This window comes from Oxyura jamaicensis, chromosome Z (assembly GCF_011077185.1).
Source record: "Oxyura jamaicensis isolate SHBP4307 breed ruddy duck chromosome Z, BPBGC_Ojam_1.0, whole genome shotgun sequence".
In the NCBI taxonomy this organism is placed as follows: Eukaryota; Metazoa; Chordata; class Aves; order Anseriformes; family Anatidae; genus Oxyura; species Oxyura jamaicensis.
In genome coordinates this window covers 64,181,596-64,194,254 of record NC_048926.1, presented here as the reverse complement: position 1 = coordinate 64,194,254, position 12,659 = coordinate 64,181,596, and the positions used below count along the sequence as shown (strand labels likewise).

Below are 12,659 nucleotides of genomic sequence, written 5' to 3'. Positions count from 1 at the left end.
AATTAAGGGTGGGAAAGAAATAAGCTAGGAACAGGGTCGGGGGGAACGGCGAAAGTGCTTTTAGGCGCGCACAAGTCCTGCTTTTGAGCAAGTGTGAGCTCCACACCTGGCAACGTGGGCTTTTCCACGCCGGAGCGCTGTCCTGGCGGTACAGACGCTTTGTGTAAATGTTTTGTCCTAAAGGGGACTGTGTACATGTGATGTACCCCAGGAAAAAGACAGTTCCCGTCTAGGTGGTTATTATTTTCTTTTCCATACGATGTAGGGGAAAAAAAGCGAGGAGTCGATGGCGTTCTCGCTGGTGCCTGAGCTCAACAGTTGAGCAAAGGTGTGGAAAAGGCCGGTTTTGAAGCAAAGCGGAGAGAAAAAAGTAATGAGGGACGAGAAGTTTATCGCCGCAGGTCGCATCTCCGCCTCCTGATCATCCGCACTGTGACCGGGAGCACGAGAGCAGGAGCGGGTCTGGAGGGGACCTGGAGGAGCGGTGGGTCCGTCCTCCGGGGGGCTCGGGGAGCGGTGTCCTGCTTGGTGCGGCTCCGAGGAGGGCACGGGCACGTTGCAGGGGGCGAGGACGGGCTCCCCGAGCCCCCCCCCCCCCGGGGCACAGCAGGGCCGCCTCCCCGCACGGGCGGCTCCGGGGAGCGGTGCCGGGTCCGGTGGTGGGGGGCAGGATCCGTCCCTGCCCGCAGCGCTGCTCCCCCCGACCTGGGGAGGGAGGTGGGGAGGTGGGGAGGAGGGGAGGGCCGGGCCGGGGGAGGGAAGGAGGGAAAGGGACACCTTTAAAAGTTGAGCGGGGGAACAAAGTGGGGGATGTTGCCAAAAAAAGGGCCCTGCGCTCCGGCTTGCTGGTGACTTCCCGCTCCCTCCCCTCCCTCCCCGCCGTGCACACCACACACGCACACTTGTATTTTGCGCTGTCGTAAAACCCACGTGTCTGGCCCGGAGTCTGCCAGAGCCGAGCGAGCAGCCCGGGCGCGCCTGCCATGCACAGCCACGGCAGAGGGAGCCCGGCGGCTCGCCTCTAGCCGGCCTCCCGGCCCCGGCACCTGGAAGCAGGAGGAGATCCCTCTGCCCCGCCGGCAGACCACGGACAAAAATTCCTTTTGCACCCCAAAAAATCCCTCCCAAGGCTCCCGGGACCGAGCCGCAGCCCGCTCCCAAGCACCCCGCTCAGGTAAGGGGGCGCTGCCCGGGGGGGTCCGGGTCTCCCATGGGTGCTGCTGGCGCTGCCCTCGCCCCCCTGGAGGTGCGGGGTCCGGATCCGGCGGGGTGGTTGCGCGGGGCCGAAGTTTGCTCCGTCTCCCCCTTGCGAACTTTTTGGGAGCTGTTCGCCGCCGCAGGGAGAGAGGGAAGGAGCCGGAGGGGAATGGAGGAAGGGGCGCATCCCGGGGCCGGGCAGGGACGGGTGCCACAGCGGGGGGAGGCTTCGTGCCCCACGGACCGTGCTCCTCGCCGGCACTCCCGGGGCTCCGCGAGATCGGGTTTTCCCTGTCCGAGCCTGGAAGAAGGGCAAAGGAGAGCTGCGGGGACGCTCCCCCAGCCTTCTCCCACAGCCGGAGCCCACCCGTGGGTCGGAGCCGGTCCGGGTCGCGGCGGGCGGGGGTCTCACGTCTGCTCTCCGCTTCCCCCCCGCTCGGCAGGCAGGCAGCGCGATGCTGAAGCCCGGCGAGCCCGGCGGCTCGGCGTTCCTCAAGGTGGATCCCGCCTATCTGCAACACTGGCAGCAGCTCTTCCCGCAGAGCGGCCAGCTCAAGAGCGCCGGGGCCCTCGCCCAGCTCCAGCCGCCCGAGAGAGCCGAGCCCCCGGCTGACAGCCTCCGCCAGCGCCCGGCCTCCCTCTCCTCCGCCTCCTCCTCCTCTTCCTCGTCCACCCCGTCTTCCTCCTCCACCTCCTCCTGCGTCGCAGCCGCCGCCGCGTCCCTGGCCGGCCTGAGCGCCCTGCCCGTCGCCCAGCTGCCGGTCTTCGCTCCGCTGCAGAGCTCCGAGCCCCCGGCCGGGGGAGCGCCCGCTCCCCTGCAGGGCAAGGACTTGTGCGGGGCCGGCGGCACCAAATGCGGCGAGCGACCGGCCGCCCGGTTCCGCTGCACGGCCGAGGAGCTGGACTACTACCTGTACGGGCAGCAGCGCATGGAGATCATCCCCCTCAACCAGCACACCAGCGACCCCAACAACCGTACGTATCGTGCCCCGCACCTGCACCCCCACACCTCCCCGTGTCCCCGTCCTCTGCCTTTCCCCGCTCCGGACAGACCAGGCTGGGGGGGCTCCTATCTCGCCGCCGGGAGCATCCTCGGCCATGTCCTGAGCAGATTTTGGGGTGGCTCCGAGGCTTTCGGGAGCTGGTTTGTGGCCCCTCGGTCACAGTCTGAGACCCAGATCCTTCCCTGCAGGGCCGACGGCACCAGGAAGGCTGTCGCGGGGGGCGACTCCTCGCGGAGGGCCGCGTAGGAAAACAGTTCCCGAAATGGTGAATGAGAGGGACCAGCCACAAAGCTGGTCCTTCCTCGCCTTGCTTGTGCCGCCTGGCTCCTTCCCGGAGAGCCGGGTCTCCGCTGGGTGCCCAGAAATCTGCTGCTGCTCCGAGCTGGGCAGGGGAAAAGTTGCAGTTTTCGTCAGTCGGGCTAGGGCAAAGTTTTCCTCTCTCTTATCTGGGAGTATCGTTTTCCTTTCAAACCTCGTTAACACCTCACTAGTTTTAGTCTTCATCCCCACAGAAAAGCGTGACATGGTCATTTAATACGAAAAACTGGTTTTCCGGGGGAGAAACGTCGTCTGCCCGAGTGTCACAATTCATTTAGCACTTGGTAGTTAGGAAATGTTTAATCCTGTTGTTGCTAATTATAGCTGGTGTGGGGTGGGTTTTTTTTTGGCCTCTTTTTTTTTTTTTTTTTTTCCTTTTTCTTTCTTTTCCTCGGGGAAGGGAGCACTCCAAATATTAAACATCTATGTCCGCTACAGGTTTGCGATTTTAGAAGTTACTTTTGCCTGTCTTTAGTTTTTGTCTCTGTCGATACTGTGCAACCGAGGTAATTCGCGGGGTGAGAATAACTAGACGAACTATATTAATTCATCAGATTTGCTGTTAACATCCCGAGCACACGGATCTAGACCTGTTAAAACACTGCATCATGACTTCGGCTCGTACACTTCTTCTATGCAGACCCCGCTCTCTTATCCAGTGTTTCACAAAGTTCTTTATTTCGGTTGCCCTTGCCCCCTGAAATGCCTATTTAAGGAATGCTGTTGAACAGAGGAACGACACCCCAAACCAGCAGTCCGTGAGCACATGCCCAAGCAGAGCGTGGATTCGTTTAATTTCATTTCAGATGCGGAGTTTGTTTTGAAAGTTTCCGTGAAACTCGGTCGTGTATTAATTGCACCCTGCGGATGGTAGTGTAGTCTTGGTCGCCGTGCAGAAGTCTAGAGAGCAAGAGGAAAGTTGACGCGGAGTTTGGTGGGGACTCCCCCCCCCCCCGGCCCCCCCCTTCTTAACACTGCGAGTCGTTATGCGTCGGGCACCAACTTTTGTTTCGAGCGGCTTCTTTACGCTTAGTTTTACCTTGCAGCGAGGCGTATTAATGTATTTTCTACTCTCGGGTGCAGAAAGCGTGATCTCATAAATTACACGCACTTAATAGAATCCGAAATGCCCTTTAATCGCCAGCCGGGCTGCTCAGACTATACGTGTTTTACTTCTCCGAGCGGCTCCGTAAATCTGAAAGATAAAGGTTTTTAAGGGAGAAAGGAAGATAAAAAAGAGATTTTGGGTGGGGTATTTTTAAGGAGCGAGCGGAATAATAGCATGCTGCAGAATCGCTGGCGAAGTCTGCAGTTTGTTCCCAATCGCGATATTAAAGGTGGCTTGCGGAAAGGAAAGTGGCTCGGTTCTGGCTGGGACGGGGCGCATGAAAAGACGGGGCTGGGTGCTGCAGGGGCGGCCTGTGGCTTTTTCTTCCGCCGTGAGACCCAAAAATTCTTGTCACCGGGCCGTTTTACCGGGCCACTTGCTCTCCAACACCTTCCCAGTTGTCTCCGAGCAAAAACTTTGACCCGAGCGCCCCAGCCTGCCGGGACCAGGTGGGTTTGCTGGGGGCAGCCCATTCTCACGGCCGGGGGAGGAAGGAGCAGCATCCCAGCGAGGAGGGACGGCGGGGATCACTCGGGGACACTGGCTCCCACGCACACACGCGTGGGAAAAGCAGAGTGGAGGGTGCCGGCCTGGCTGGCCGGCCGGGGGACCCGGGGTGCTGGCGTCCCGTGGGTGTCCAGTGAAGGGCGGTGGGCAGCCGGGGTGGTTGTCCCCCGCTTTGGCCCATTCTCCGTGCTGCGCTTGGGGTGCCCGTACGAGGAAAAAGAGGTGAAATGAGTCGTAGGTGAGGTGAGAAGCGATCAGCTCCGGGTCGGGCCCCTGCTCGCCGTGACCCTGGTGTGCCGCTCCTCGGGCTTTCATCGCAGAGGCACCGGTAGCAAGCTCCTTCGGTCCCCTTCTTTCCCACCCTCCCCCGCCCCTTCCACGCACCCCCTTCCCCTCTGGAACAATCATCCTCTCCCCGCTCCCTCACAGGCTTAGATTCCTCTCGTCAGGGGCTCCTCAAAACTTCTCCTCCAGCCGCCCCCGACCGGCCGCATCGTAGCGCGGGCAGCTCGCAGCGCTCCCGGGGGGCCCCGGCGCCGGGAAAGCTGTGGAGAGGATCGTGGGGAGTCGTGGGGAGGACACGGGTGGGTGCCGGTGCCCTTTGCCCTCGCCGCCGGGCGTCAGTGCAGGAGGCACGGCGGTGGGAGAGGTTGGCCGGGGGCTGCGGATCGAGCGTGCGAGTGTGATAGCTGTAAATTGAGAGGGCGTTAGTTAGAAAAAAAATAGTGTTTATATGTAATATATACATATATACACATATACACATGTATATCAATAATTAGTGCCCGCGGTCCTTGCTCCTAGGGAAGTAAAGGGGGCCGTGCGGAGAGCCGGGCCGGGGGCTGCGGGCAGTTAATACCGGGGGGAGACGGGGAGATGCCCTGGGCAGGAGCGGGGGTGCCGGGCTGGGGGCTCGGGGGCTCGGCCCCCTTCTCGGGGTAGGGGCTTTTGCAAGCCTCTTGGCTCCTCGGGCTGCGCTGGAAGGCAGCGAGCTGGCGGCGCAGCGAGTGCGCCGTGTAAAGCCGCGATGCCAGCCCGGTCCTTCCCTTTCTGCGCCCGTCTTCCCGTTCGATTCACGGAGAATCGGGTAAGGCGCTGCGAGGTGGATCGGTGCGGGGGATATTCGGATTTTTATTTTATTTTATTTTTTTCTCCTCTGGACTGTTGGTAACCTGTATGATTTAGCTATTTTACATCATTAGTTACCCAGCACCCTTAAACATAGCAGATAGCCATATATTAGATTGAGGTTAGAGAAGGTGGTGACTGTTTATTTAGGGTGATAAAATGGTCCATCAGCAGTAATCTCCATCGATATGTGCCACCAGGAGATGAAGGATGAGGGGACAAGCCACAATTAATTGCCCTATAGTTTTGTAGGAGAGAGTGGAGCCGGTGCGGACTGAACTTCGATCTCCTCTCCCAGAGCCTATTCATCATCTCCACATTGTATATGGGGGTCTCTCAGGGGCAGGGGGTGGCAAGGTTTATCTACACACAATATTCTCCTACCCTCCTCATATCTGACACGGAAATTTAATTCATTCACGCGTTCAATCGAAGCCGGGGAAAACCAAGCCCTCCTCCCGCAGCCTGCCCACCGCCCGCATGGCAAAAAGAGGGAAATAGCCCCAGAGTCGCTCTGCAATCGGGGAGCTTTCCCACGGCCCAGTCCCACTCCCCACCACACGCGGGGCGACCCGGAGGGCGAACCCGGTCCCCGCCGGTCCCGGTGGGGGGCTCGGGGCCAGGAGTCGGAAGGGGGCGGCCGGCGACCGGGGTCCGGAGTCTGGGGTCCTGGGGTCCTGGACTCGGGGTCCGGAGCCCGGGGCTCAGGGGTCGGGGCTCATGGTTTTGGGTTCGGGTGGGCTCAGCCCCGCCGTCGGGAAGCAGACACGGAGGGAACAAAACGAGGTTTGAGGGAAGAGGACGGCGGAGGGGAATGCGTGTCCGCACCCCGTCCCTGCAGGGCTGCCTCGCATCCGGCACCCGACGGGTCTTTTCGTGGGGATATCGGGACATTAATCTCAGCTCCTTGGTGAGGAAAGCGAGGCACGGGGAAGCCGTCCGCAGGAAAGCCCCTCGGGAGATGGAAGGGGGCTGCCTCACCCACCTTCTTGGCTGTGTACCTGGGCCCAGGCAGGGGCGCAGGGCCAGCGGCAGTGATTTACTTTTGCGAGTGAGTAATTCCGTGTGAAATGATGGCCACTTACACTGGATACCTGCACGCTTGCAGTGAATTATGGAGCTGAGGGTCAGAGGCCACCCTCCTTTAATACCAGCAAACTGCAGGTATCCAGTGTAACTGCACCTTTGAAGCGTATTATTGCCGAGACAAAAATGTATTTCCTTCATTTATTGTTACAGCTGGCTTGCTGGTTTAAACACTGTGTTGGACTCTACCTTTTACTGAGAAAAGCTTTCTCCTCTCAGATTTCCTTTAAAATATGCAGTAGTAGTGCTATTTAGGTTGGAGAGCGTTTAGAATCATATTTGGTGGCAATGATGTGTCCTTTCCCTTTTTGCTTGAGTCTAGTACTTTTAAGTATACTCACATGGAGTTATAGTGCTGGCATTACACCGTGTTCAATTTTATGGAGGCAAATAAACGATAACATATTGCACTCTTCCCAAAAGAGCCATACCAAACAGCTCCACTAGGAAATCATTTATTTTTTTTTTTCTTGCCTTAATCCTCCTATCTATAGAGCATGAAGGTAGAAAGTAAAAAACTGATCTCCTTCCAAAGAGTCTGTCTGCATTAAGGCCTGCAATATTGCATTCCCAGTGACTTTACCTTTTATCTCTTCTTATTTTGTCTGGAGATGCTATGTTCTGGCTGTAGTCCTCCTCACTTTTTCCATTTTCAGAAAATCCCTCAATTTTCTCACATTTCTTACTGCTCTGAGGCTTGACTGAACCTTCTACAGCCAGTGGAAGTATTCATTTCTGAGGTCCTTGGGCGAGGCCCATGCTCAGATAGATATTCTCTGAGGCTGAAGCAGGAAGGGCATGGCACGACTCTCCTCGTTGTTCTGTGTGGCAGCCCCCTAGGCAGCTCACACTTGTCCCACTGTGTCCCTTTTACTTGAGCTTCCCACACCCGTGGGGATCTCAACACTTGCCCTCTGGTTCAGACACTCTTGCAGTGCTACTAGAGCCCTGATCTTAGGGAGCTACTGGGTCACAGCTCTCTTTCAAAACAAAACAAAACAAAACAAAAACCAACCTTTCCTTTCCATGTCTTGTTTAGCACATTGCTGCACTGCATGATGTCCTACTTTGCGTTGCTCATGAAGGATGATGTTGATCCTTTTTGTGAGGCAGGAAAGTGGGCAAGATGGAAGCTGCTTTTATAAAGGACTTCCTTCCCTTGTTGTGTGAGGCAAAGGAACCCACTCCTTATTGTTTCTCCAAATGGACTGTCCTTAGATGTGTGGCAAAACATTATAGAAAGTGTGTTTGCGTCAAAGCCTTCCAAGTATCAGTAGCCAAAAGTAACTCATGGGACAAAGAAAAGACATATGCGGACTTTTTATTAAGGCAAGGTAAATTAAGTCCAGTAGTGCTTCCACTTGTATTATTTATGAGATTTTTTTAATGACTATTTCTAAAGTTCAGTAACAACTGGAGATAGATGAATAAAGCATGCAACTCAGAAGACTCTCAGTACTGCTTAGTCTAAGGACAGACTCCCTGCCTCTCAACAGCAAGCCATATGACAAAACAGTTTCAGAAGATGTCCCGTTTTCCAAATTTTCAGCTTTGGCAGGACAAAGGGAAAGGAGCACAGCGGGAGATAACATACTGCAGCTGCCAAGCATTAAGACATTACCAGTGTTTTGGACAGTGGAAAATAAATATCATTATGTGTGACTTTCTGCAAGGGTAAATGACAGTAACGTGGACTTCATTTATACTTCTCTTCAATTTCTTACTCTCCTTTCCTTTAAGAAATATAAATTAAGTATAGTATTTACACATATTGTCAGCATGAAGCAAAGAAATCCTCGTTCTGGGCAGGCACTACAAATTGTGTGCAGGAGAGACATTGCATATCTGGAGGTAGGATGCAGAAAGCTGACACTGAAATTACCTGAATGGAGCCACGAGGATGCCTTTAACATAAGTTGCTACAGAGACATGGTGTCTCCAAAAAAGCCATTAATAATCAGTCAGCTGGGAGCAGAGTTACGCATGCAAAAGATGGCCAAACAGTGCAAGCAGGTCAGACTCAAGGGCTTGCCCTGGGTGCTAATTGACATCATGCTCAGACATCTTCTCTTTGAACCCTCAGTTTTCCTCTCAGATGTTTTCTTTCTAACTTGCATGGTAAGATGCCAAATTTGCTTAACATGCACATACATGCCATTTTGTTTTGTTTTGTTTTTCCTATTTGGGATCCTCTCCTGCATGATCCGGGTGTGCCAAAGTCTAGTGCAGCCTCTGAGATCTTTGCATGTGCCAAAAACACAGGATTTCTTGATCGCTGGTTTCAAAGAGGAAAGAAAAGATGTTGAGGTGATACTCCAGTTTCCAAACTAGCTGTGGAAACAACAAGAGAAACAACAACCACAAAAACACCGGACATATACTCATTGCCTTTTATTCATCATGACTGGGAATGGCTGTAGGAATATTTGCAGCATAATAATGTTCTCTCTGGTCTAGCTGGGAACCTTTTCCCTGTGCTTTCACAAATCTTCCCCCCGAGGACTCGCACAGCCTGGTGCAGGGCAAGGCAGTGTGCCTCTTGGATAAGGAAGGCACGATGGTTTTGAGAGAAACCAGCTTTTGCGTGTAGCTTTCCACCTTGGAAAGAAGGACAGCTGAATCGGTCTTGCTGAGAATTGAGGCTGTGGTTACAGGCGATCTAGCAAGGCTAGCTCTGTGGTTTAGTGTTTGTGTTTCTGAGATAAATTTATACGAAAACCTTTCCCGTAATACAAAAATGAAACCTACAGAAGATGGTAACCTATTTCAATAGATTTATTGTTATATTAACTCAGCATACCTCCAGAGAAATGGGTTTCCTGAGCACGAAACATTTTCCTGGAAGTTGTGCATTCATGGCATGTTCAATAGTGTGTAACGGAAACATTTTAACAAAATTTCCCTTGCTCAGAAAAGAGAAATCACAGTTGGATCTTCCCAAAATACAGCAACACCATCCATTACTAACCCACTTAGGGAAATTAACATTTTTTACAAAACGGTATTTTTTCATGGGAGCTGCTCACAAAACCAGACATGCTGTTCTCATTCTTAGCCTCAGCTACCTCAGCTTGGCAAAGAGCATGTGTTCCAGTTCAATATATTTTTTTTAAAATGTGCGCTAGGGTTCAGCAATATTTGCTACATAATTTCATTTTTGAGATTAGATTTGCTTATAAGGAAGTAAAGATGCACGCATGCTCTGACTTGTCATTCATGAGGTTCTACTTAATTTATTTTCTGAATAGACATGCACGCACACATCTGTCAATGTAAAAATTAGAGCGAATGTTCATTCAAAGTAAGGATAAAATTAAATCCTGTTCCAATTAAACCCTTGGGCTGAGATGTGTTAAGGAGAACATGGGACACTTCCAAGGCATTGAGAGTAGGTTTTTAAATGTCTCTCTGAAATGCAGCACTGGGGCAGTTTAAATGGGCCTTCTGTTCATCAAAAACATAAAAATTAGAAATTGTGTCAGGATGAAAGAGTCTTGGCAGCTCTATGAACACACTGTGCTTGCAAAATGTCTGCGGAGTTTCTGCTGAGCCTTCAGGATTTCTTGTTAAGGGCTTGGCGAGGTTAGGCCGAGGCACCACGCAAAGGGGCATGGTGTGTGTGTGTCCTGGCTGGCCACGAAGTCACGGACAAAGCAGAGGGACTGGCGTGACCTCGGCGCTGACAGCCTTCTCCCCTCTGCCTCCCAGGGTGTGACATGTGCGCCGATAACCGCAATGGCGAGTGCCCCATGCACGGGCCCCTCCACTCCCTGCGGCGTCTGGTGGGCACCAGCAGTGCCGCGGCAGCGGCCCCTCCACCTGAGATCCCCGAGTGGCTGCGGGACCTGCCGCGGGAGGTGTGCCTGTGCACCAGCACGGTGCCCGGCCTGGCCTACGGCATCTGCGCGGCGCAGCGGATCCAGCAGGGCACCTGGATCGGGCCCTTCCAGGGAGTCCTGCTCCTGCCAGAAAAGGTCCAAGCGGGAGCCATCAGGAACACTCAGCATCTCTGGGAAGTAAGTCGTTGTCTTTCCTTCCTTGTCAAACTTGGTTATGTTGAAGCAGATGTTGAGTTCAATTGCGTGTAGGACCAGCATAGTTTTACACGGTGAAACAAAACAAAGCAAAAGCATGAGGGGAAAATGTCAGTAAGTCAACACAGCAGGTTTGAAAGTGCAACCACAAGCCCTGACCTGCTGAGGGTACACGGGAGGCCGGTTGGCACCTCAAGACCCCAGCTGGTTCGCATGGGAAGAGCAGATCATGGCTGATGGTCTGCTGTGGCACACAGAGACATGGCCAGAGACGGCTGAAGGTCACAACAAATGGTGGTCTTCATATTTTGGCCTGCATAACAAAGGCCAAAGGAGCTGCTAGGTCACAGCCCTGGCTTTATGCATCCCCTCAGCCTGAGCACAGCATGCGGGCTGAGGCGCTGCACCGCTGTGGCTCCCAGGCAGTCCAACAGAGCTGCTGAGAGAAGTGCAGGAGCGTCGTCCACAGCCCTGCCACTCACGATTAGCTTGTGATTTAGCTCAGCTCTGGTCCTGCACCGACCATGAGTTCCCCTAGTGGTGCTTTCAGTGTCTGAGTGCGAAAGCTTTTTGTGCTGGCGTTTTGTTTTATATTTGTCACCATCTTAGAGGGAGCAACAATGATAATTGATACAAAAACGTTCAGGCTGTGATAATTTGGTTTACTTAGCGACAAACTCTAAATAATCTGCTGTGGTTTGGCAGAAGAGGTCACTGTATTCCTTTGACTGTATGGGGACACTCATGGCTATTACTGTTCATGACCATGTACACTGTCTCCAGTGAAGCGCCAGATTTTCATGCTTGGGTGTCGTTTGTATATAGATGATAACAACATCTTGTGAAAGCTAATTTAGAAAGAAAATACAACAAATGCTTATTTTACACAAAGATCCGATAATTAACAAGGAACAAGTGCAATCCTTAGGTGTGTCAGTATGTCTAATTTATAAGAACAGCCTCCCGTCTACCTATTCTTTTGCTCTCATTTCTTTGCTTTGTGCTGGAAGGAGTCATTTCTTAGTTCTGTTAAATCCTCTCAAGAGCCACAGCTCCTGTTCATTTCAAGGGTAACGCTATAGAGAGTCAGTAGAAATGTGCCCATAGATCTACAGATGTTATTTACTCATCTAGACCATATCAGAACCTCCAGAAAATAAGAGGTCATTCTGGCTGTTTAGAAACCTGGCAAGAAGCCCATGAAGGCACAAGGAGCCTTTTTGCTGTCTGCAGTGGGCATATAGTAAAAAGGAATATGTTTTTAAAAGATATTTGATGTTGTGGAGCCAACTCACAGTACTTCGTATAGTACTCACAGAAAACCTGTGTGTATTTAGGTTGTCAGTTCTATGAACTGATGATCACCTCTTTTCATCATTTTGTTCTGTTTTTGCATGCTACCTGATATATGTGACCTGTTTCCATTAATAGGAACTCCTGTGCATCTCCTATGTGCAAACAAATAGTAATAGCACATCAGGGGCTTTGTCTAAAAGTATTTGCCCACAGGAGTCATTGCAGTGAGAGTTTCACATTAAAGAGTAAAATATCAGTCCTGGAGCGCACTTAAATTTATTCCATAAAATATGGGATGACTTGAAATTATTGGGAGGTTTTTGCTACTTTCAGTGGAGATTGTATTTCTCTGTATATCAGATATTCATAAATTGGGCTTAAATCTATTTCTACCAAACCACGGTGATTATAAGGTATGTTCTTATTTTTTTATATTTTTTATTATTATTTTTTTTCTTTTTAATGAAACTCTGCAATGACTTTGGAGTCTTTATTATGTTTGAGGTGTTTTGTGGTTTAGGCTATGTTATTTAACATAATGTTCAATGATAAAATAAACTTGCCACATCATCAGCTTACAAAAAACATTGAAATTTAGCTAAAATATATGGAGTTAGAAAGTTTTATGTTAGCCTTAAATATTTACATTATCAATTAAAAATTAATTCCATATCAATCAGTTTTATGCAAGTTAAGTTACAATTATTGCCTTTTTTTTTTTTTTTCTTTTTGTAGGCAAGGTTTTTTAAGTCTAATTTCAGATTAAAATGTTTTAAAGAAATCAAAGAAGTATGGGGGTGGAGGGTTAGAGCCAAAAGCAAAGAAGAAAAAGATGTCAAGTGAAAATAAGACACAGCACTGATGTATGTGCCAGATTCAGGTCACCGGTGGGTGTCAGCTGAGTTTTTATGTGGAATTGCTTGTCTGTTCCTAATACACAACACAGATTTCCCATTGGCTATCAAATTGAGTGTGTGTTTA

General features: G+C 51.6%; 1 protein-coding gene across 2 annotated transcripts in view; it reads left to right on the top strand.

Moving 5' to 3' along the window:
- Positions 1–663: 663 nt before the first annotated feature.
- PRDM6 (PR/SET domain 6) overlaps positions 664–12,659 on the top strand; it is a 77,643-nt gene continuing 65,647 nt past the window's right edge. Inside the window, exons 1-3 of one of the 2 annotated variants that reach the window (XM_035310758.1) lie at positions 664–1,174; positions 1,641–2,172; positions 10,057–10,364. In XM_035310758.1, coding sequence (XP_035166649.1) covers positions 1,653–2,172; positions 10,057–10,364 — 828 coding nt within the window. In that variant the 5' untranslated portion in view covers positions 664–1,174; positions 1,641–1,652. Of the gene's footprint in view, positions 1,175–1,204; positions 2,173–10,056; positions 10,365–12,659 lie in introns of those variants that run through there. The other variant, XM_035310759.1, reaches the window with a different exon arrangement.